This window comes from Mauremys reevesii, linkage group 2, assembly GCF_016161935.1.
Source record: "Mauremys reevesii isolate NIE-2019 linkage group 2, ASM1616193v1, whole genome shotgun sequence".
Taxonomy (NCBI): domain Eukaryota; kingdom Metazoa; phylum Chordata; order Testudines; family Geoemydidae; genus Mauremys; species Mauremys reevesii.
Window position 1 is genome coordinate 253,781,231 of NC_052624.1, and position 24,885 is coordinate 253,806,115.

The 24,885-nt window shown below is 36.5% G+C and overlaps 1 protein-coding gene across 5 annotated transcripts in view; it reads left to right on the forward strand.

Annotated features, from left to right (window-relative positions):
- Positions 1–7,522: 7,522 nt before the first annotated feature.
- ZFPM2 (zinc finger protein, FOG family member 2) overlaps positions 7,523–24,885 on the forward strand; it is a 469,416-nt gene continuing 452,053 nt past the window's right edge. For 2 of the 5 annotated variants that reach the window (XM_039524770.1, XM_039524771.1), the window contains exons 1-3: positions 7,605–8,437; positions 20,170–20,221; positions 20,733–20,776. In XM_039524770.1, coding sequence (XP_039380704.1) covers positions 8,398–8,437; positions 20,170–20,221; positions 20,733–20,776 — 136 coding nt within the window. In that variant the 5' untranslated portion in view covers positions 7,605–8,397. Of the gene's footprint in view, positions 7,573–7,604; positions 8,438–20,169; positions 20,222–20,732; positions 20,777–24,885 lie in introns of those variants that run through there. The other 3 variants (XM_039524772.1, XM_039524773.1, XM_039524775.1) reach the window with 2 other exon arrangements.

The following is a 24,885-nucleotide window of genomic DNA, read 5'->3' on the forward strand; positions in this document are numbered from 1 at the left end:
GGGGTCAGCGGTGCAGGCTGGAACTGCCTTCAGTGGAGCATAGGGGCACCGGTTTAATAATACTGCATAGGGCCTCATAAATCCTAAGGACGGCCCTGTATACTTCTCTTGGAGAGCACTAAAATCCCAGAGCATCCCACTGAGATGACCATGAAAACTATGCAATATACCAAAAACTTGAAAGAGCAAAGTCAATGGACCAAATTTTGTTGTTACACCTGTGGAACCCTGGTTAAAGTCAATGAAGTTAAGCAAATGAGTAATGTGGTCCTCTGTGTTTAACAAGCAGCACAGCACTAGAAATACAGATACTGGGTCAGATTCAGTTTCTGGTGTGAAATTAATGATCATAGACATAATATTAAACCGCATGCTTCAGGGTTTAAAACAATCTCCAATTATTAGAAATTAGGATGATACCTAATGTGAATGGCATCTTATCCAGCATCAATTTACTATGGGACTTTTACACTTTCCTCTGAAGCATGTAGTATTGGCCACTGTCATAGGCAGGATGCTGGGCTAGATGTATTTTAGGAATTGCCAGCCTGGATCAGACCCATCTTCCTACATTCATATGTAAAATAGGCAAAGTGTGTCTGATATTCCAGAGTGTCAATGACAATACTAATGTACAATAAAGTTGTTTGAATAAAAGCATGTAAACTAATCAATGTTTTATCAGAAGGAGCCTACCTTTCTTCCATCTGGAACTAAAATTGAGGAACAAAATTTTCATTACCCTGCACCTTATGTAGTTATTTACACCAACATGAAGTGATGGCAAAGTGGGTGTAAATGTGTACTACTGTGCTTTGATAAGACTTTAAAACCACTCTACACTCACTTAGCAGTAGTGAAAATGACTACACAGAGTTCAGGGTTTTGGAGAATTTTGCTCTTTGGGTCCCTTTATGGGAATTGCCAAATAGTGTTTGTTGGGAATTTGAAGGGGTGCAAAGGTAAACCTGCCAAATATAAAGTGGGTTAATATGGAAAGCAATCAGCAACTGAGACTTCTTTCCATTTCATATTTTAATTCTTACTTGCCTAGACCACTCAAGCCATGTCATTATAGCTATTTCAGTATTAAAATGTGCATCCTGTTTTCATCTAGAGAAAACATTTCAAATATGCCTCTGACTTTAGAACCTAGCTCCCATTGTCAAAAAGTGACCTAGATAGCTGACTAAGTGCCTATCAGTTTTGAAAATGGGATTTAGAATCTAAAGTCACTGAGGCATTTTTGAAAATTTTCTCTCTCGTCTGAAACTTTGAGTTGTTACTTGGATTTTCCTATGCTACTTGTGAATTTCACAGAGATGTACATTTGAGGTAAATTATACTGTGAATAAGACATAGTGGCCTCATACTAAACTATACTGAAATTTCAACAATTTAAATCATGCAAAACATATTGGACTCCTGCATATGTTTTCAAATGTGGTTTGTTGGACTGATATGTATTTTTGGTACAGGAATCAGGATTATAATTTGACACATTATTTGGTAATATCACAACATTACAAATATGTGGTCAAATGTTACATTTACATAAATTATGTGGAATTATAAATTACCAGTTGAATCTGAGCTACATTTGCTATTTAATTTTTCTTCAATATATTGGAGTACAAAGTCTTTAAAAACTGGATTGCAGTTACCTTAGTTTATGCAAAGAGACTGCTTCTTTGAAGGTAGAAAACCTCTTGAATCCCACTTCTGAAAGACAGGTGTGTTGACATGTTAGGAATTGCTTCATATGTGCATCTATCTCATTTATAAAAATAATGACATAACTGAAGAATTGTATGTGAAATGAGAAGAAGGTATCCCTTATCTAAAGGAAAACACAGATGTGCAAGTGAGAGGTACTTGAATTTACAAAGGAGTTATGAGGGTGTAGTGGTGTAGCCATCCAGGATTTTGTCTAGGTTTTGTTTGTTGCTTGTTTGTGATTTATATTTTTGGTAAAACTAAAAGCCATTTCTGAATAAATAAGATGTGTACAGTACTGGTGCATGCATTATGGGTGGGAAGAGCATCATTTGCACAGTGTAACCACACAGCTAAGGCACAACCACAGATCATTTATTAATGTGAACCAGCGATTGTTATGCAGCCATGAAAGAAGAGCATCACACTAACACGGCTACCATCTGAAACAGGAAAAAAAGGAGTTTATAAAGCCAAAGGATGTGCTTATAAAGCCACAGTAGACTGACAGCTCCACTGGAGTTATAGCTGTGTCTACTGTGGGAAAATCATACATGTTGCCAGGTCTCTTTAATTTTTTTATTCTGTCATGTTTCTGTATAGGATGTTGAGAGATCAGTATTATGATGTAACCTGCTGTGCCAAATCTGGACATAAAAAGCAAACGGATGTGAGTGAATGTAGACACCTAATCTGGCTGTTTGGGATGGTACAGAAACTGCATATTACCCAGAAGGGGGTGCTATACGCCAGTTAAACTGGAATAGGTGGAGGAAGTGTAGAGGAGACAATATTTTAGTCGCCTTTATGCTTGATTACATCATAGTGAATGAATGTACTGTCAAAGTGTGGACATAAACTGTTCCCCTTACCTGCCAGCACTTTGTATTTGCTGCTCTCTGCTCTTTTGTTGTTTCTTAACGTCATGATCCTATAAAAAGGTGCTTTCCTAGCAGCATCAATTGTAGAGTAATGATAAGGATTCTACATCCATTCCTGTGGAGGATGGGGTTGCAAAATGAAGAGAAACACAGTGACTTACTGTGACACTTTGGAGTTCAACCCAGACAATAAGGGGTTGTCACCACCAGCCCTGCAACTCTGGGTGCCTTAAATGTTATGCTGCTGTGGCTCACAGCCCTGACATCAACAGCCAGCTTATAAGCATGCAAGTCACATCCTGGTTTCCACTGCCCAGTTACTTTTTGCAGTGACCCCGAAACCCTCCCAATCCTGAATTTCCTCCAAATAATCTGCCGATGGGACAATCTATTTAGATTCCCAGAATTGTGAGTTACTGTGTTACCTGCCTCAGCAAATGAAAGTTTTGTTATTGTGCGTGACAACTCCATGATATACCAGCTTGTCTGCCTTGCCAGCAAACTCTTTCAGATGCTTCCAAACCAAATGTTGCCTTGGTGGTAACAAACAGTGAACCCCAACTCCTGAGTTTCTCAGGGTCATCTCCCTGCACTGTCCAGCCTCTCTACAGTCACAGAAGTTAAGTATGCTGCTCCTTTAAAGAGACAATACACTGCAGCTCATTAGCTAGGGTCTTATTTCAATCATAGCACTGAATTGGTTTACAATAATCGTAAAACAAATTTATTTAAGAAAAGGACATAGAATTAAGTGATACTAAGTATAAAGAATAAAGATAGAAAGGATTACAAGCAAACAACTGTGAAACAAACCTAAACTGATTTCAGATAGTCTGAAGCAACATCTGGGAGAGGTATGAACTACTCCTATTTGTATTAAGGAATGTTCACTCAATCTTAATAATGATTTAATTGTCTACATTGTTAACTACCATCATAGTTATGTATGAAAGGAAGTGGATGATATTATAAAGATTTGTATTATCTACCGTGTGTGACATCTCATTTGAATTATAGAAATATAGAACTGGAAGAGACCTCAATAGGTCATCTAATTCAGTCCCCTACACTGAAGCAGGATTAAGTATTATCTAGACCATTCCTGTCAGGTGTTTGTCTAACCTGTTCTTATAAACTTCCAATAATGGAGATTACCTATGGAGAGTGTGGAATCTGTTACAGTGTTTAACCACCCTTATAGCTAGGAAGTTTTTTCCGAATGCGTAACCTAAATCTCCCTTGCTGCAATTTAAGCCCATTACATCTTGTCCTGTCCTCAGTTGTTAAGGAGAACAATTTATCACCCTTCTTTATGACAACCTTTTACTTACTTGAAGACTGTAATCATGTCCTCTTCAGTCGTCTTTTCTCCAGCCTAAACCATCCTAGTTTGTTGCGGGTTTCTTTTCAGTCTTTTTTCATAGGTAATGTTGTCTAGAACTTTAACTATTTTTGTTGCTCTCCTCTGGACTTTCTCCAACTTGTCCACATCTTTCCCAAAGTGTGGTGCCCAGAACTGGATAGACCAGTTGACATCTTATCATTGCTGAGTTGAGTGAAAGAATTACTTCTTGTAATCTTGCTTACAACACTCCTGCTAATACTTCCGAGAATTATGTCTGTTTGTTTTTGCAACAGTATTATGACTCATATTTAGTTTGTGATCCACTATAACCCCCAGATCCTTTTCTACAGTACTCCTTCCTAGGCAGTCATTTCCCATTTTGAATTTCTGCAACTGATTATTCTTAAGTGTGGTACTTTGCATTACTCCTTGTTGAATTTCATCCTATTTATTTCAGACCACTTCTCCAGTTTGTCAAGACCATTTTGAATTCCAATTCTCTCCTCCAAAGTGCTTGCAACTCCTCCTGGTGTGGCAAGAGCAAATAGGAGAAATGCCCACTTGTCAAAAAAAATGGGGTGTGGAAGCCTGGAGTGGGGGGAGGAGCAGCAATGCCAGCTCTGCCATGGGTGGTAGGAAGGGATCAGTTGAGCAGTGATGTCACCCCTGCCTTGCACAGGGGGCGAGCAGGGCTCAGATGAGCAGCAATGCCAGTCCCGTGCAGGGAGGGAGGGGGAGCTTGGACAAACAGCTCCAACCAGCCCCACGTGGGGTGGGGGGCGCTTGGGCTAGCGGCACACGATGCCTCATTTTCCCTTTGGGACATATGGTCACCTTACCCGGAAGAGGAGGACTACAGTGACCTGACCAGAGGGCCACGCTATGAAGCGGTCGAACAGTCAAGCCCAGAGACAGCAAGACCCAGAGTGCAACTGCAGGAAGGAGCATCGGCCTGGCAGAACTAATCCCCAGATGCAGCCAGAAGGAGGTGCCCACCCAGTGGTGAGTAGAGCAGCTCCGTGCCACTCACCTTACCTTGTCTCTCAATCTTCTTATGTGCTGAATGAGTGTCGAGTTTGGAGAATATTAGGGACATAATTTTGTTAATTACATTTCTAAACAACAAATGCACTTTTTTCTTGTAATTTTGCAAACTAATTTTTAACTTTTACCAAAAACTTTTATTCTTCATTGTAAATATATATTTTTTTAAATTTAATGATCTGATTAATCATAATACTGATTCAAATGCTAGTCTCTAAATAGCCACTATAATAATACATCTTTATATGTTCAGTTTTGGGCAGACCACTATGACCTTAATGGGTTGGAAATAGAGAAAATATATGAAACTAAAATCACATTTCTTCTTAAACATTTGAGAAAGCAAGGTACTCCATATAGTGTGTGTATATATAGATAGGGTAACCAGATGCAAGTGTGAAAAATCAGGATGGGGGTGGATGGTAATAGGCTCCTATATAAGACAAAGCCCTGAATATTGGGACTGTTCCTATAAAATTAGGACATCTGGTCACCCTAATAACAGCGGTGGTTATTTTAAATATGGCTTTCAATGCACTGGGATCTGTGCTGAAACCCCCAATGCAGCAGAGTGATGGAATCACATCTTCCCTGGAATAAATACTTATTTGTGATGTAGATTTCCAGCACTGCTCAATTTTGTCTGTTTTCACACCTGTATCATCTATGAAATAACTGTCTTATACCATGAAATTTAAAAATGATGGTGACAGAATTACTCATTACAAAATCCAATCTATATAATGTCCAGCTGCTGAAAACACTATATTTAATCTCAGTTTCTTGTATTTCAAGACGTGTGTGTGTGTAGGAAAGGTAGACAGATATATATATATATATATATATGTGTGTGTATATATACAGTCTACCTTTCCTGGACTTGAAGAAGAGCTCTGTGTAGCTCAAAAGCTTGTCTCTTTCTCCCACAGAAGTTGGTTCAATAAAAGATATTTACCTCCCAATCTTGTCTCTTGTCTGATCTGAATAAACCGATGGTAGAGTACAGCAGCGAATAACACAAAAACCATTCATTGCTCTCTTGGACCAAAGACGCTACCAGTGTTGACTGGGGAATAGGGCTGAAATGTTCAAAAGTGCCTAAGTGATAGGGGCCCAATTCTCATTTATAAGGTGGGCACCTAAATACTTTAGGTCACTTTAAAAATGTCAGTCTAAGCTGAGAAATGAACACATTACAGCACATTTGTTAGTAGACAAGCAACTTTACCATGTTAATTTAGCTAACAGTTGTCTAATTAAAAAATAAGTATGCAGTATAAGAGTAGTAGAGTGTTCACTAAGTCCATGAGGAATTTACCCATTCCTACTCAATAACTGCTTCTTGTTCAACATCCTATGTCTGGAACAGATTGTGGTGAAAAACTTACTATACTAAACAATAGGGAACTATCCTAGGTAAAACTTAACTTGTAGTAAAGTTTGAATTAAAGGTTAAATGGTATGACTACTCATAATACCAGGGCTGTTATTACACAAAGACTCTACATCTCAAGGGGACCAGCAAAAGGAACTATGGATGTGGGATGCCATGCTCACTTTAAGTAGAGGAAAACACTTATTAGTAACACCTTAACACATTTCAGCAGAATGGTCAACAGAAAAGAGATGCAAATAGGGAGGGAAATAATTTGCCTTAATCAAATTGTTCACATACTTGAGGGATACCTGTAATAAACCCCTTCATTGTATATATTAATCTACATCATTCAAAAGAAATGTTAAAGCAGATTTTGCGTTTTATGAAGTGATGTAAATCCAGAAAAACATGACTGACAGTAGTGGAAGAATTCCAGAATAGAACTGGGCAAGTAAGAGTATATGGAGTTTGTAATTAAAACTTCCTGATTCACTTAATTGATATGCATAACTCTTTCTCTTCACTTCTTCATGAACACTTACCTATGCAAGTTTTTATTTGCAAGACTATTTACAGACAGCAATGTCAACACTAAAATGAACAAATATTCACGAGAGTATTTGTAACAGAAATTGAACCACTTTGAAAAACTTTTTATTATTTGCACAATACATATGTTGATCAATCATGAATGTTCACAGATAAGTGGTGAATGGGGACTTTTCTTTTATAACCAACCATCGTCCAGTTAGAGAACCGAAACAATATCACCTAAGTGATCAGTCAGACATGCAAATAATTATTACCACGGAGCAAATATACAACCTTCAAAATGAACCACAGGCTAAAATTTGCTTGCAGAAAAGATCAGTTGAACAATTGTGAATAATGAACACATTTGTTGAAAAACAGGTCCTGGTTGTGGGTAATTCAAGAATAAAGAAAAAGGCTAAACTTATTTGCTAGACTCCTCCCAACGAAGAGTATGAGCAGCTGTACTTTGCACTAACACCCGTGTACCTGTGGGGCAGGCTCCGATGCAGTCTGTTCAGGGCCCATCAGTAATTGATTACCGCCTGGTGGACCAGTCAGCCACCAAGTGCTTTTTCTTCTTGTATCAATGCCTACACATGCACGCACCTACCCCGTGCCCCTGGAGCTTTGTGCAGGGGAATGCCCGGCTCCAGCTTCCCCGTGGAAAACCCCAGGTGAGGCGCACGCACTGTCCAGGAAGCGCCAGCCCCCAGTGCCCATCCCCTGGCGCATCCGCTTCAGCCCAGCCCTGGGGCGCCCTGGCCAACGGGGCTTTAGCAGAAGTGAAGTGTTCTACGGGGCCGGGGAAGAGACTTAACCGGTCCCCAAAGCGCAGCGGGCGCCTGTGATCCGCGGGAACAGCGCGTGACTAGTCTCACCTCAGCGTGCAGGAGCTCGGAGCCTGGCTCGTGTTTTCCCTGTCGGAGGGAAGTTGGGGTGGGGGAGGGGGACGAAGGGAGCCGACTCCTTCCCCTACGGAGGGCAGAGAGCAGCTCCCACGACTGAAGCCTCCCGCGCCCCGGAGGCTGCTGCTGTTTGCAGGCGGACCTGTCTGTGGAAGCCGCCAGTGTCCGTCAACCCCGACGGACAAAGTCCCCCCCCCGCGCCTCGGCCAGCCTTGGAAAGCCCCTCCCTCGCCCCCTCCTCCCCTGCCACCTCCCGCAGCCCGTCAGTCTGAGCCGAGCGCGGCTCCGAGAGCGACAACGGCGGCGGCGGCATCCGCACGGCAACGGCGGGGAGAGCGAGCGCCCCTCTCCCTCCCTGCTTCCCCCACCCCCGCCTCCCTCCCTCTTCCTCCTCCTCCTCCTCGCTCCCCTCAGCCTCGCTGCCTCTCACTCGCCCGAGCTCCCTCCCGGTCCCTCGCTCGCCCTCTCCCCTCTCATTTGACTGCGCCTCGCGAGGCGTCCAGTGGCTCCTCCATGAGCCCCGCCGCCTGATCTGTCACCCCAGCCCGCAGCCCTCTCCTCCCGCACCTGGAGCCAGGCAGGAGCAGCGGCAGCATGTCCCGCAGGAAACAGAGCAAACCCAGGCAGATCAAACGTAAGTTTCCTGAGGGGGGCTCCCTCTGACAGACTTTGATTTCTGGCCTTCTTGGGAGAGGGCAGAGTCCCGGGTCTGGGCGGAAGGGTTAAACTTCGCCAAAGAGGCTTGAGGGTAGAGCGAAAAGGGCAGGGATGAAAGAAAAGCTCCTTTGATGTAGTCCGAGCAGCTCCCTCACTACTGAGCACCTACTCCTGCCTCACCCTTCCCCTGAAAACTCCCTCACTCAGTCTGGGAACCAGATCACTTCTGTATGTTAAAGTTGAACTAATTTAGGAGACCAATGCGAGCTAGTTTACAGATAAGTATGCGAGGGATCAAGTACAGCTGGGGGGGTGGGTGGGAAATCCATGCCAGGCTAAGGCTGCCGAAATCCCAGAGCATCGCGAAGAAACAGAAAGTGCGTGTAAGAAAAGTTCCAGCAAAGGGAGCAGTAGGGAAAGGATCCTCCGAGCTGCACAACTCGATACTAACCGTCCCTGGGCAGTGCTGATTTAGTCATCTTTCGGGGCTCTTTCTCCAGTCGCTTAGGTTTGCATTATGCAAAGCCTTGCACCTCCCTGTAGGATTTGGTTTGCATAAAAAAAACATTTGCAGATAGTCGCCTTTGTTGTTTCGGAAGTGCAACACTTTTGAAGGGGAAATGTTTTTGTTTTGGTTAGAAACCAGGTGTATTGGTGGGTCGTAGTCAAAAATCTTCTTCCTAATAGTATCCATAGTTCACTTTTCCTGCCTGGGACACACATGAGCTGTGATCTCAACTTCATAAACTTTTCTGTGCTTCAGATTATTCAAGCGAACAATCCTAACGGTCGGTACTCGAAGAAGTGCAAAGGCGTTTCAAAACAGATACAATAAACCATTTTGTTTTAAAATCAGCACCACTGAGCTGATACAACTTCATTGATGTCTGTATCCTAGAACTATTTTAAAACTAACCATCATGTGACTTGGAGAGGATCCTTTAATAGCATTTTTCTCATTGATTTCTGACTTCAAAATGGGTATGACTAGCTCAGTTCTGGTGCAATTTTTGAATTGATGAACTGGTTTAGCAAACAAGAAAATGAGCTGCAGGTTGAAAAAAGATTAGTCACTGTAAAACCTTTGGATTGTGTTGGTAGAACATCCCTGCTTAGTAGAAATTACTTTTTAACTATCTTTTAATTTGGAAAATAAAATAGCAGCATGTTCCTGATTAAGTTTTATGTTTACTAAAGTTAGTATATAATAATAAATGATTGCAACTTTTACGTTTTGTAAAGCTTTTTAAATCCTTCATTTTTCAAGGAACTTTTTAATTACTTTGGGTTTTGATATTCTTAAGTAAACATGTTATTTGCTTTTAAACCTATACATTTTTTATCTAATATGCATTAATCTATTAGTGTAGTTAATATTATAAAACAGTATATGATATGGGATATGATTATAAAAGTTATTAGTTAGAAAGGCTTTCTAATGTATGACTGGTGTCTTGACTGTTAATAAATGATAAACATTACTGATTGTATGGCATAAAGACTGTCTGATTCTATTTTTTGCATATTTTATATTCCCAATTAGCTATGTTACTTTTGGTAATGTCCACTTCATAATGGCAGATAAATGCTTGGATACAAATTGAGGATTATGTACTTCTGATATAGGTCACAAAGCATTTTTATGGCTTCCCTATATGGCATTATTAAATGTTAACCCAAATGCTTTTGTTTTTTTAAAAAGTGACATCTAATGGTTTGTGTGTACATGAATGTATATAAATATATAAGAATAAATATAAACACACTTAACATGTGGAAATGGGTAGATTACACTGTACATTTGTGTGTGTCGTCTGATTTTTAAGAACTTTATTTTTCCATTAAAGTTATCATGCAAATTAGACTGTAAATTTATATTGTCAGAAGTGAAACAAGATCATCAGAGTTGGAGGACACATTATATTCATAGCACTTCCTGCTGATGGCTTTTGGGGTTGTGTGTTCCTTAGCTAGTTTTAAAGTAATTTTTGTTCAGGCCAATCAGGCAGTGTCCTGTACAGAGATTTCTATTAGTATTTGACCAACCATAAGTAATGTTTTCTCAGACTTTGAGAAGTTTATTCTGATAAGAAGCATCCTTTATTAAAATGTGTTTTTGAGATTTTATTATTCAAGCAATATAGTATTTTAGACATAATATTTTGAAGTTAACTTTTCTTCTGCTGATATTGGAACACAAAAAATGGAGTTGAAAATGCTGACCATAAGAATTGTCAGTAAAAATAATGGAATTACTAATGACAAGTCTAGACCACCACTTTTAAGTTTGAAAACTCTTCAATTTGCAATAAAACTCTACATTTTGGTGATAAAGCATGCACAATTTAGAATCTCTATGACAAGCAAAAAGTCAGCTTACACTAGAAACTCTGAAGACAGAGGACAAAAAGGTTGTTGGGCACAGTTTTTTTCTTTTACTGCACACAGTTTCCTGCTATCTAAAATTGTGATTTATGCAGTATTTTAATATTTTGCTTATTCTTTCCCCTTGGGTGCTCTCTGGGCAGCGATAAAAAGGCGACGCTGAAAGAGCACCATTAATTTGCTCTGATGACTGGCCAGATAAGGGGAGATAATGGGAAAGATAAGCGGAGAAGATATACCATCAGAAACCCGATTATTACCATTAAAATTCCAGCCCAGCAATCTGCAGAAGCCTGATAATTCCTTCTCCGTTTCCACCACTTTGGATGATAAGGCAAAAAATAGTCACTCAGTGCTCCTTGATTAGACTGCCTGGGTTTCCTGATAATACTGTGATAAATTATGTATTTTGCCCCCATGTTTTGTCCCAAAAATTCAGATTTTTTTTCCCTTTCCAGGCCTATATTTTTCACCCCTCCTCTAAAAAAACCCTCTCTCAGAAGCTATTATTGTAATACTAGTTTGATAAAAAGCACTGATAGGATAGGAGGTGTTTTGTATGGGAGCCCCATATCAATGTTATCAGCCCATCTCACTGCACCAGCTGCTAGCTGTTGTTGTTTTTAGCCTTATCACCTCCTGCCAATATGCCAATAAATTGCCCAGATTGTTCTCCATTCTGTGGCTGCGCTGCAAAATTTATGACAGAAATGATGATTTTTTTACTAATGCATTTCTTTATGATTAGCAAATGTGTTGTGTCTGCATTTTTATTGTTATTTTCTTGTTCTTCATGCAGTTGACTGTAGTCTAGTAATGTGTTTACTGACCTGTATGTCCCCAACTTCAGTCACACTTAAGTACAGTGGTTTATGGATTGGGGGAGGGGTGTTGGCTGAAACATTTTTTTTCAAATGAAGCTCTGTTACCTAAATACTTGACTAAAATTCTTAAAGGACTTTTACAAAGACAGTCTTCTCTGAGATATTAATGGAATAGTTTCTCATACAACTTTTGGTTTGGTTTTTAATTTGTTTAGTATAGCATAAAGATTGTTAGGTACAATCAGATTGTGGGAAAATATGGCAAAGTGTTTATGAAACCTGGGTTAGGAAGAAAAAGAATTCTTATGAACAGTCAAGTTGAAAATTAAATATGTCACATAAATGTTTTGAAAGTAAAATGCTTCTCGTCAGGAGAAGTCTGGTTAGCAATTCACCATATCAGGCCTTCCTGAAGAAGTTTGAATTGATTTACAATGAAGAAATTGTCTGTACAGTATTTGAGGTCTTATTCCAAGCTATTCCATATATTTTATGCAATGTATGAAAATTATAAGGAGAAAACTCTGACATTTGATTATTTTAAGTGCCCCCCTGCTTTATTGCACTGTTTCCCACCATGCATACTATGACCTTTTTAAAAATGTTGGTTTAAAATTAACCATTTTTTATAATGTGGATGATAGTATTGTTTAAAATATCATTATCTTTAATTTTAACCTACTGTGGATTGTATAACATTAACAAGAGACACGGTTCTTTTCTATACTGTCTTTTCAATTTCTGTTGTTTTTTTTTTAATAGGGTACTACATATTTCAGGTATCCAGTGAAAATGTCCATTATATCATTAGTTACTAAGACCATTAGCAAAGGAAGAATGAGAGAGAATCTGTGTTTTAGTATATTGATGGCTTTTTCACCATGCTAAGTTAAATATCTCTTGCATATTTTACCTGCCATATACTCAAACAAGTTTCTCTCTCTAAGACAAAACCACTGACTGTCTTTTGATCTTAGGGAAATTGTTGTTTTAAAGCAGCAAGTACAAGGACTGTCCTCTGTTTAAAAATGATGCTATAAAATTATGTTTCCCATAGCAGATATATGATCAAAGTTTTATATTTGTGACATATCTTTTTATTTGCCTTTAGGACAAAGTAATGACTAGCATAGTTCTGCAGTTAAACATTTACAGAATTAAAGCTGCAATATTGTAGTGCAAAATAAAATACATCATTTACATAGTTATGTTTGGAAGTTTTTATAAATCAAAACAACAATGCATGCAATAGTATTTATTTATGAAGATGGATAATTATACAGAGTTAGTTGATTTTTCAGAAGCCGACTACATATGAGAAGACTAAAATGTTTTATTTTGTTTAGCTATTTGGAAATGTGTAGAAAAAGCTACTGATTAGAAGTTCATAAATCATTCAGTAGAGTTTTCTAAGTTTAAATAGAGGCAGTAATACAGACACAAATACACCAGCGTTCAGATGCAGTAGGCTTATTTGTAAGCATTTGAGTTTAGAAGTGGAATTCAGAAGTGAAATTCTCTTTCTGAAAAAAATTGCAAAGTAAAATAAAATATTACCTTTCGATATCTTTAAGGGGCTCACTGTCTAAAAGTAGGATGGTAAAAATGTGTTAGAATCCTCACCACTTTAAAAAATAGACTTTTTTTAAATTTAATGAGAGAGTTTAACTTTGTACTCGTCTTTAAATCATTCTGTAGCATCATAAGGGTGCTTCAGATGTTTCAATTCAATTATAGCAGAGCTCTAGGTAAGCAGTTGCCTATATCCTTTGAGTATGAAACTATGATGGCGATTTTTAAGTTTTTGGAAGACTGAGTACCAGTTCCTTGCAAACTATTGATCTTTATGTTGCAAGATATGTATAGCATATGTTAATACAGAATATATGTTTGCAGTCATGTATTAAAGACATATAAATGTTATATAATTCAACTGTGAGAGAAAGTAATGCAATTAGATAATTTGCTCCTAATTTTTCGTCTCTACTAATTCATACTTTTGTTAGATGTGTAATAGCTAATGCTAAGATTCATGCAGAATTCTGTGTAATGAAGTGAGGAGGAAAGAACGCCATCCATCAGTAGTAGCAATTATTTTCCATTAAACATAAAGTGTACTTTATCAATAGTACAAAGATAGCTTGCTAATGAAGAAACTTGGTGTATTGTGTTTTAAAAGAAAAAGGCTTGATTCTTTTAAATGAAGAATTTTATGTTTCTTGTTTTGAAAAGAAAAAACATAGATATGGAAGTTTTCTGATGGGGAGCTCAAATTGTGTTTACACCTCAAATTAAGGTTAAGTGGAATTACTGTAAAACAAATACATAGTTGCAGTTACTATAAATAGAGCCTATTTTTAAAAAAAATGGGCAATGCCAGTATTGCTCTTTGGTTTGGATAGGTCTTCCAGGAAGGACTTCTGTTCCACACTGGTGGCTTTCATCTGTATATTTTTATTATTTTTCCCTATTCAACTGAGAAAACAAACAGATTCCCCTCTTGAAAAACGTACATAGAAACTTGTAACTTAAAATCTTATAACCTTTATCTTACCTTCTGAAGAATATAGTCTGTTTGGATTTTCTGAAAGTCTTACACTGTACTTTTGAAGGAACGTTTTTTTATAGGTCATATTAAAGGTATTAGTATATAGCATTTTGAATAATTTATATTGTAATTGTTGAAGTTTATTATTTGTTTTGGATATGGGTGAAAATATACCATTAAATTGGTGGTTTTGAATGTGGAATTACTGTGCTCAAGAAAGGGACATAGCTCTTTAAAGGTATTAGCATAAAGACAGCGTATTTGTTTATTATGTTTCAAAATCAGCCACTAGTATCTCTGCCACAGGTAACAATTGACTTTTCAGGCTTCAAGTTAATAGCCTTGTCTCTTGCTTGTAGGGATCAATATTAGTATTAATTAATCACCATTATCAGCCCTAGAATCTGGTTCTATTTGTTGTTACATCAGCAAAATATCAATATAGAAAGTGGACTCTCTGATCGTCATGGCAACTTCATCTCTTGGGTCAAAGAAAGTTTATCTTATCTGTGCATGGAGAGTGGCAAACTGTTTAGGGATCTAGTTTGAACTCTAAGAACATTGATTTAGTTTTTGTTTGTGAATAGAGGCTGAATTCCAATCACAAGGGATAGGTAAGATTTAAATATTAATGCCCAAAGGCTTGTCTGAGAGGGTGGCATACCATTACTGCCAGATTGTCTTTTTGAGATGACATAAAGGTAGAGAAGGAGAATTGTGTAGTCAGGATTATTTAAAGCTCAATAATTTGTGCATTTGATGAACATATTTTAAATGAAAGTATGATAATTGTATTGCATTTACATGGCAATATTACTTCTTGCATGTGATCCCACAGTCGGGGATTCCTCCACTTATGCAGAGATCAGTATAGAGTTAGCTCAGGAATGTGTGGGATGGGGAATATCTTATTATTTATTCCCTGGTAAGAGATTAAAACAAACAAAAAAATGGCTGAGAAGACTAGGAGGGTTGATTTCATTGCTGTATACTCCTGAAATAATGACAAGCAAACAAAAATCAGGGGCAATCTGAATACTACAGCCTAATCAGTTATAGTTACCCTTGGAGACTGATGAACTGATAAAAGTATTTCATGAGGCTGTAATGACAAAATATTACTGCTATTATTTTGTTGTACACCATACAGTGTTAATAGATCACTTTCAAATGTCCATGTCTTTGTCTGAGGAATCAGATTTGAGAATTTTGAATATCTATTATATGCTGGGCAGTTTTAAAGACATAAAAATCATAATATATGTAGTCTTGGCTGAAGTATAAACACACTTTCTATACTAATTATTCTTAAATGTGTATGTGTATTCAGGTGTACGCTGTCTATAATCTCTTAATACATGTATTTTAAGCATAGATTCAAGGTGTCAGTGCTATAATTACCAAGTCATTCAGCAGATAGTATTTTTCTAATTTTATTTTCCTGCAGGTGAGGAATAACAAAGTTTCCATGTCATATCAAAGAGTGAATCTGCCAATCTATAATATACTCATTTGAGAACCCCAAAATATAGTCAAGCTACTTTATACATTTTATACAATTATACATGCAGTAGCAAAGAGGAGTTCTTGTGAAAAAAAACACTAGCATAATACTTACACTATAAAAGGAATCACTTCTTGGTACTGACAGCTCTCATTGATTATTTAGTTTTATCTAATGCTTTGAAAGGGTAATGCCATCATGCATTGGTAACAATTCCAGATGGTTGTCACAGTAGATGTTTCCTTGTAAGGGATTTAGTCTATTGTAAAGTAAACATACAATATGTAATCTTGAGTTATATGTACAGTGCTTTGAACTACTCTATTTGGTGTAGGGATATTTACAAAAAAGATGATTTTTTAAATAAGTTAACAATTTTAAAAATCAGCAAAAAACGCCCCTCCTATCTTCCTGTTAGATATATTGAATGAACTCTGTTGTGGTTATGGATCCATCTTCTCCTTATTTTCCAGTTGGTCCCGACTTTCCATGTTGAGAGTAAAGGTTACACAGGTTGCCATCCTTTCTTACCATTGTCATCTTTTAGTCTGAAGAGTCATATAGCATTTCTAAATATGTGAAAGTAGGGAGAGTGTATCTTATTAGTAATCCTGTACACAGCTTTGCATATGAAAGTTGCTATGTCTTTTATGTTTATGCAATTAGTCAAGAAGAAAAATATTTTTGGACATATTCTCTCTTTAATTACACTCAAGTAATCCCATCATTGCAAGTGTGTAAATAAAGATGGAGTGTGGCCCCAAACTTTCATATTATTGAATTACCAGTTGATAGTTTTATAGAACTTCCTCTTTTAAAATAAGGGAACTTTAAATTAATAGATCTCCAATGTGAATACAACTAGTAATGGAATATCTAGACTAACACTGGATTAGCGGTGAGTTATTTGAACTTTTTCTTCATAAATTCTTCTAATACATTATTTGCTGCACTCACAGAGATGAGTTAGAGTGATGTTACTTTGTACTACCAGACAACTAGACTTGCAGCTTTCAGCCTGTGATTAGCTGATATAATTATGTGTCAAAGGCTGATTTTAGTGTACTCAGTCTTTTTACCTAAAAAGAAAACAAAACAAAACTCACAAAAAATGCAATGTAATAAAATACTGCATCATTTTCAAAGTTATTTATTTTGGTTTCCTCTATGTCTAACCTTTTCTGAAATTGACAGTATTATTCTAATTATAAACCTTAAAGAATAGGTCTTGCCGACTCTTATGTATGTTCTTAACTTCATGAACATGAATAGTCCTATTCACTACAATGCACATTGTAGTACATAAGAGTTTACAGGATTGGGGCCTAAATAACACGTGCAGTGATATATGTTAAGAAGTTCAGAGTTTGGTGCTTACAAAATTCATTGAACACAATGAGGACCTTGCTTGAATAACGTGCTTTCCAATGTACACACACGATTTTCATGGCACAGATTTGCTCTTTCTGTCACAAGTGTCATGTTTTACAGCCTTTATTTTTCATAGTTGAGGTATGCTTTTTATGTGACAAAATTATATGGAGAAATTTTATATTGCCTTTTAAGAGCATATTTGCATTTATTATAGAAATGTGAATTTTAATGAGAGTAAAATGAATTATAGAGTACAGTACTGTACACCTTATAGGCCAAAGTATAACAGAAGAAATCTTGACAAATATTTATTGTAAAGAATATATTTTGAAATTCAATAAACTTGTAAATACTTTCTTTAAAATACATGGAGATGTTTATTTAGGAAGAGAGGAAATTTTCTAGGGAGTGATTTTAATCTCACTTATGCTAGTGTAACTCTACTGGCTTCAATGGAGTTACTCCTGATTTACACCTTTGTAAATGAGTTCAGAATGAGGACTCTACAACTTTATATTTGACTACTGTTCCATTGGAGGGGAGGGAAAAACAAAGTTTAAAGATTAATGTTTACATTAATGTAATAGCATCAAAAAGTGTACTCGCTTTGCAGTTCTTTAGCTTCATGTGAAAATGTGAATATTCTTTCAGATTTAATGAGTCCTAGTATTTAATTTTTATTTCCAAACTTTTGATACAGGCTTTATATTAAGCAGCTATGCAAATTGCTACTCTGAAACATTTTTGGGGACTTAAACTAGGTCATATGTGTACACAGGTACTTTCTACAGCATTTCACAAAGGCAATGAGGCACCTAAAATTGATATACTATCAAACGAGGTCCTGATCCTATACTCATTGAGGTAAGCTGCAAAATTCCCTATGGCACAGGACAAATCCAAAACTACAAAAGATTTTAAAAAGCAATTTCCCCCTTCTACTCCTCCCCTCCTCCATCAAAATATTCAGCTAACAAATGTAGAGAAATAAACTTCCAATTTTTCTTGGCAACTGGAAAACTTTTATTTTGAAAAGTCTAAATTGGGTTGATATTATGAACATTTTTTCAGTTAATTGTACTTTGGCCCCTTCGTCCACTTTATTCTAGTTGAGATGGACACTCTGAATGCTTCTGGTAGCAGTTTGTGGTGGTGTTTTGTGTGCCCTTACTCATGTGAATAACCTGTATTTACATAGCAGTCCTATTTGAATGGGATTGTTTATATGAATAAGGATAGATTATTCAAGAGAGTAAGGGTTACAGGATTAGACTCTTGGTTTGAAAATAACTTTAATTTACAAACAAGGCTTAATTTTTTATCAAGGTTTTATTTTTTTATTTAGAAAGCTCTCTTTGATAGTTATTCCAAAATAGGTATGGAATTTCAGTGAGCACTGACCAATTTGAGTATTGAGAGAAACCTCATATATTTGAGAGTTATTTTGAAAATCTATTAGTTGGTTGCTAAAAATATAAGTCCACTCCTTAATAATGTGCATCTTGGACAAACAGGCGCATATTTTGTCATCAAGTTGCTTAAGCTTCTGAAGTCAGGGCTACAACTGGGTCAGATGATAAGATGAGCACAACAGAAAAACGAAGAGTGTCTCTGATAAAAACTGATTGATTGATGTCTGGCTTCCCCACCATCACAAGCAGTTGACAGTTAGTTTGGGATCAGATGATTTGGCTTTTGCGATAGAAGATGGGGCCTACTAGGCAAGTCTGAAGGACAAAAAGGTCGGTTTCTGTGTAGTGTCAGGCAAGGCTGGGCTCCCAAAGGGTGGGGCATTGGATTATGTTCTTTAGTTCTATGACTTAACTTTTCATGGTCCATTGAAAGATGAAATAATCTGGTCAATGCCAGTACAGGAAAAAAGGATGGGGGAAGACAGGGAACAAAACCCCCTAAACTTACTAAAAAAGTGAATTTACAGTAAAAAAATATTAATTTTTAATTGTAATATTTACTTACAACTCAAGTTATTTATATAGCTTATAAGATTTCTGGTAGAGAATACTCCTTACTTTATATCTAGCACTGGGGATGCAAAAAAGGAAATTCTCTTATATAAGTACAGTAAAGGAATATAATGTAATATAGAAAAAACCTGGGTCTTAGCTTTTGATACACTTACCCATGTTCAGTGGGCTATTATATACTATATATCTTTGACAAGCTAAAAAAGTTAATTACTATAGTACACTTTTTAAATGTTAATAAAAAAAAGTAAAATGTACTTTCTGTGAATTAACAAGGGAATATTATCATTGATACTTTACTACAGCACTAAGAACTGTGAATTTCATAGGCTAAATATATAATTTCTACGCAGAACACATTACAATTAACAATCAAAGTGTAATAGGCACAATAGAAAAACTGGGAAAATGAAAATCTTAGTAACTTTCAAAATTTAAAGGTTTTCTCAGTGTAAACCAAAAAAATTTGTACCACTCTCTCACAATTGGAATCGGGACAGCTTGGATTTGAATTTAGATTTTGGACAGTTTGATACTCTCTTGAAATCCTTTATGATGTATTGCTTTTCTTTGAGTTTTAAGGGTCAGATCTCCAAAGGACAGTTGGGTCTCAGCTAATGCTGCTGGCTTAATATCAGTAAGATGAATTCAGCAAGGTGCTGTACTGCTGATAGTATAACTGGAATGCAATATGAAAGAACCCGTAGTATAACGTGGAGTGCTACCATAATAAGTGATCATTGTAAGTGAACTGATGATCATTTGAACTGTGATTAGTTATACTTCAGGAAAGGTTGTTTTCTTACTGTTTAATCTGTAGGGACCCGATTCATTTTTTTAAAAAAAAGGCTTGTGTAGGAATTTCACAATGTTATCATGGATCTTTTTGCACAGGAGTTGAAGTATATGTTGGGTGCATGATTCAAAAACTAAAGTTCAGGACTTACAGAAATGTGTGAGTAGAGGTTTTAGGCAAGACTATAGTAGTGTGTAAGAGCATCCTCCATGTTTGTCAAGAGCATGACAGAGCACATTAGTATCTGGGTTTCTGTGGATTTTTATACACTGTTCTGGTGTCTCCTACAGCAGCATTACAAATGGTGGTCAGAAGCAAATTTTTACAGACCATACACACTTGCAGGTATGTTACAGATTCATAAGTATGTTTATCTGAATATGTTGTACAATAAAGTAACTCGACTGTCATGCAGTAAATCAGTTGCTGTTGTAAATATATCTTTTTCTTTAATTATTTCAAAAATAATTATATACTTCATAAATCTTATCGAGGGACTTTTTTTTTTCTTTCTTGAAAGCATGTTTTTCATATCTGACCAGGGAGAGTGCTGTGTCTTACTTTGCCTCTTTTAGAGTTGTACACCTCTAGGGTGTGTAATTGAGAGCCATCTAATTATACACAGAGGAAAATCAGGGTTGACGAGTTTTAAAAAAAAAAGTCATGCAGCCAAAATAATCAAGATCAGCATTCTTATAAATGGAAAGTAACAATCAGCTACTTAGACCAACTAGACTGTGTAATTTTATGATTAGTCTTACAGCTTAGGAAATCTCATTTAAGTGGGAGTGTACGTTGGAGATGTTATAACTGGACTGATTAGCCTGACATTCACTTGACGTTCTTTGACTGTTAGATTGGAAGTTTTCACTGTCAAGAAAGAAGAACATTGGAGTTCAGGTAAAGAATATTTGTGACAAAGCTTTTGGGAGATTTTTCCCCCATAAGAGTGATTATCAATCATAAAATTCTCTTGGGAGGTATAATAGCTCCTGCAGTGTAGAACAAAGGTGAAAAAAAACACTGAATATTTGGGGGTCTTATTCTTTTCTCACTTACACTGGTGTAAATTAAGATTAACTCTACTGAAGTCAGTGGCATTATATCAGTGTAAAACTGGTGTAATAAAGGAATCAGACCCTTTGTGCCCTCATTCACCATTTTTGGGAAATTAAAGCCCTTTTGTACACTTTCAAATATTTCTTGCAAGAATGCATAGTATTTTTTGGTATAATTAGAGTATTTCAAATACATTGCTTAAATTAAGTTTTGGCTTAGTACTCAGTTAAAAATAAAAACTATTTTATATTCGCACAAGTGGTCCTGGACTTTTCCAAAGTATTTTCTGTCCTTTATGGTGCTGAATTATGTATGCATTCAATTGTGTTAGGGGTGTTAACTCAGTTTTTCAAGATAAATATGTGCTTAGTTAGCAGCAGTTATTATTAAAATATTTATTTATTAAAACAGTAACATTGAAAAATGTTTTACAGTCAATTTGGTGGCCTCTGTCCAGTTCCCAATGGACAGATGTTCACATTGCAAAAATACTACTGTGCAGATGGCACTATTTGGCATCTTTCTTTAGTCTTCACTTTTATTATCATTCTCATATTGAAAGGCAAACAAATCATGGTTCCTAAATAGACTTAAGAACTTTTCATAAATATTCTTGAATTACCACCAGTTTCTGGTGCATCCTTATAATAGATAATGTTAGAGATAATTTTCGGGTTCAGAATAAACAGATTGATAATCTATCAATATAGTAATAGAGGATATAGATATAAATGGGGAAACTTTAGGTCTAGTTTTTTTTAAAGTGATCCATAATTTTGAGTGCTTTTGTTTCTGGATGCCCATAATTAGATTCCTAGGGCCTAATTTTAAGAGGTTGTAGCTCCCATTGAAGTCAGTTGAAACTCTGGCTATAAATGTCATAATCAAGGCAACACAGCTAATCTATGGCGCAGCTAGGAATAGAACTCAGATGTTTTGATGCCCATTCTTATGGTTTAGCCACAATGTGATCCTTCTCTCTTTCAAAAAGACTCTCAAATATTTGTTGTAAAGGAATTATATCTCTTGGATTTTAATGTCTGGTCAAAATAGCCCATCTGTAGTTAGTAAGTTTCTCTCTTTCACTACTAAATCACTTATTGATGTAAGTGTATATAATCACTTATAAATCACTTCACTGTAGCTCAGGCTCTTATTTTAAAGTAAGATCACAAATAGAGGGATGTTGCCGTCTACAGTGGTAGCGCTGTATTTTCAACATATGCAATATCTGTTTTATTAACCTTCTATTAAATGATGTGGAGTTTGGGCTTGGAAATAGTCTGTGTCTTAAATTTCAGTGTTGTGCTATTTTAGGTTCTCTCATACAAAGATAAGTTTCTCTCTTTTAGGTTTTTATCCTAAGTTCTGAAATTTTGAACTGGTGTGCCAGAAACAGTTCATCTTTCATACAAATCAGATATTTTACATACTGAGTGATTTTAAGATGCCTGTCATATATTTATCCAGATTATTATATCAAATCAGATTTTCCTTTTGTTAAAACATTTGGCCCTGTGCCAAATATGTTGCTCTTTTTTACACTATTGAGGATGCTGTATCCTTGAAATAGATCCAATAATTTCTTCTCTATAACTGGCTTAAATTGTATATTGGAGTTGAAAGCAGTGGTGGGAGTAAAAATGTAAACCCACAGAGAAAACATACATGTAATAGAAAAATGAAGGCCTTAATTTATAAATATCACTATTCACCTTTTTACTCATAGAAATGATACGTAGCATGACTACATCTGAAGCATTTTTATTTTCTTTGAATTAACTTTAAAAGGAATGAACACAGAGATGAAATAGAATTGGCATGAGGGGAAAGTTGTACAAAGAAATAAATGATGACATTTGCTCTGACCCTCTTGAAAAATGCAGTTTAGAGTTTAATAAAAATAAAATGTGTTTATAGGCGCTGAGTTCTCACACAGCAGAAAGCTTTCATGAGAGCTGGTCGAATTATTCACTGAATAAATTTCTCAAGAAATTTAACCTATTTTTTTTGTCTGTGAATTAGACACAAATAGGTCCTGAGGATTATGACTTTGCTTGTCATTTGTGCAAACAAATTTTATGAATTGAGTATTTTGAGCTATTCACAGTTTGTGAGCTATTAAGTATATTTGGTCACTTAAGTTACGAGGTAATTTTAGGTTTCATGACTGGATGATTTAAACAGTATTAAACAGTATGAATGCCTGAACAAATCACTGGCCATTTGATCCCCTCACAGAGAAAGAAAGTAATGGAGAGGGAAGAGAGGAGAGAAAAAGAATAGGAGATCAATGGACATAAGAAATTCTAGCATATCTTAATACTTCTCCTTTTCTCTCTCTAACAAGAAACGACATTGTTTGTACCCCAAATCTAAAATTGCATGGGTAGAAAAAGATATTGACCATATTTATTGATGGCTTAGCAGATTTTACATTCAAGTTTCTTTTGACACTTGTACAGAAAGTCACTGCAGTTGTGTTCAAAGTGGTATTAGCAAAGGTTGCAGTCATCTACAGTGTCATTGTCTCTCATTTGATTAATTATCTCAGTTCCAGGGCTCTGGCCAGAGGGTTTGAGGAGCTTCTGTTTTAAGTGTTCTCCAATCCATGTAAAACAATACATTATATATCTGCCAAATATGTGGATTGATTTGTCACACTACTACGAACTATTCACTATAGTAATTTTAAGCATACTCAATGGTAAAGTATTGTACATGATAAAAAGTCATACATTTATAATGCAGTGCATTATATTGTTGGTAATTATTGTTTGGATACATACCTTTATCTGATCATATGTTTCTTCATAGCTTCCTGTTGTATGGGGTGGAGGAACTCTGCACACTAAATGAAAGGACGTGCTTTAAAAATACCAGGAGTTATATGTGTATGTCCCCACACAGTGAGAGGAGAACATGTCCCAACATCTGTGAAAATTTTACAAGTTATATTACATACAGTAGTGGTGTGATCCTTTACTCTTTCAAGGCCACTTCTGTTTGTTTATTTTTCTTTTTTGTTTTAAACATCAGTGGGAGGGTTATATATCCTCTGCCTATGGAGCAATCACCATCCCAGTATGTACACACGGAGTTTGGCTTTTGTATTGTATTCCTTTGTTTTGGTTAGCTTTTGGTGTGAAATGTGTGTGGGCATGGGTGTGTGTTTGTGTATTTCCCCCTTAGTATTTGGTTGATAATAACAATGATACGTAGCTCTTGTACAGCACATTTCCTGAAGTGGATCAAAAAGCCCCTTTACAAAAGAGCTCGCTATCTATCATGTTGCAGATGGGGAAACAGAGGCACAGAGAGGATAAGTGAATTGCTCAAGGTCACCCAGGAGCCCAGTGGCAGACCTGGGAAATAGGAACCAGGTCTTCTGGATCCCATTCCCAACTACTGTAGAGGCAACCCATAGTACTGTATATTTACTGACCATACCAGCTATTTTTGGTATATTACTGATATTTTCTTGCTTGTGAAAATGGTGCTTTATTAAGAAGTAGGAAAGCAAGATCTCTATCCTTTGGACCATATAATCATAATAGAGGATAGCCAAAACCAGGAAAATATAAACCTTTAGCTTTTGGACAAAACACTGTGCTGCAAGACCCGTTAGGACAGGTTATTAGGACTGCAGCATTAACGTTACCTGCTACAGTGGATACAGAAACCGAAGCCCTGTGTTTCCCTTCAAGGATTGGGACCCTATTTTATAATTTCTCTTTAGTTGTACAATGCAAGATGTACATTGGGTTTAATTTTTCTAAGTAATTTATCACATCCTTTTCTTAGAAAAATATTTTCAGTAGCAAAACTTGCACTTGTAAAGGCCATGATTTCACCCTTAGTGTTTTATTACTAGTGGTAATTCACCTGGATTTTGTAGGGCCAGCTGTTGGTGAAGGGATTCTCCTTTGATAACGAATAACAAGTGATAC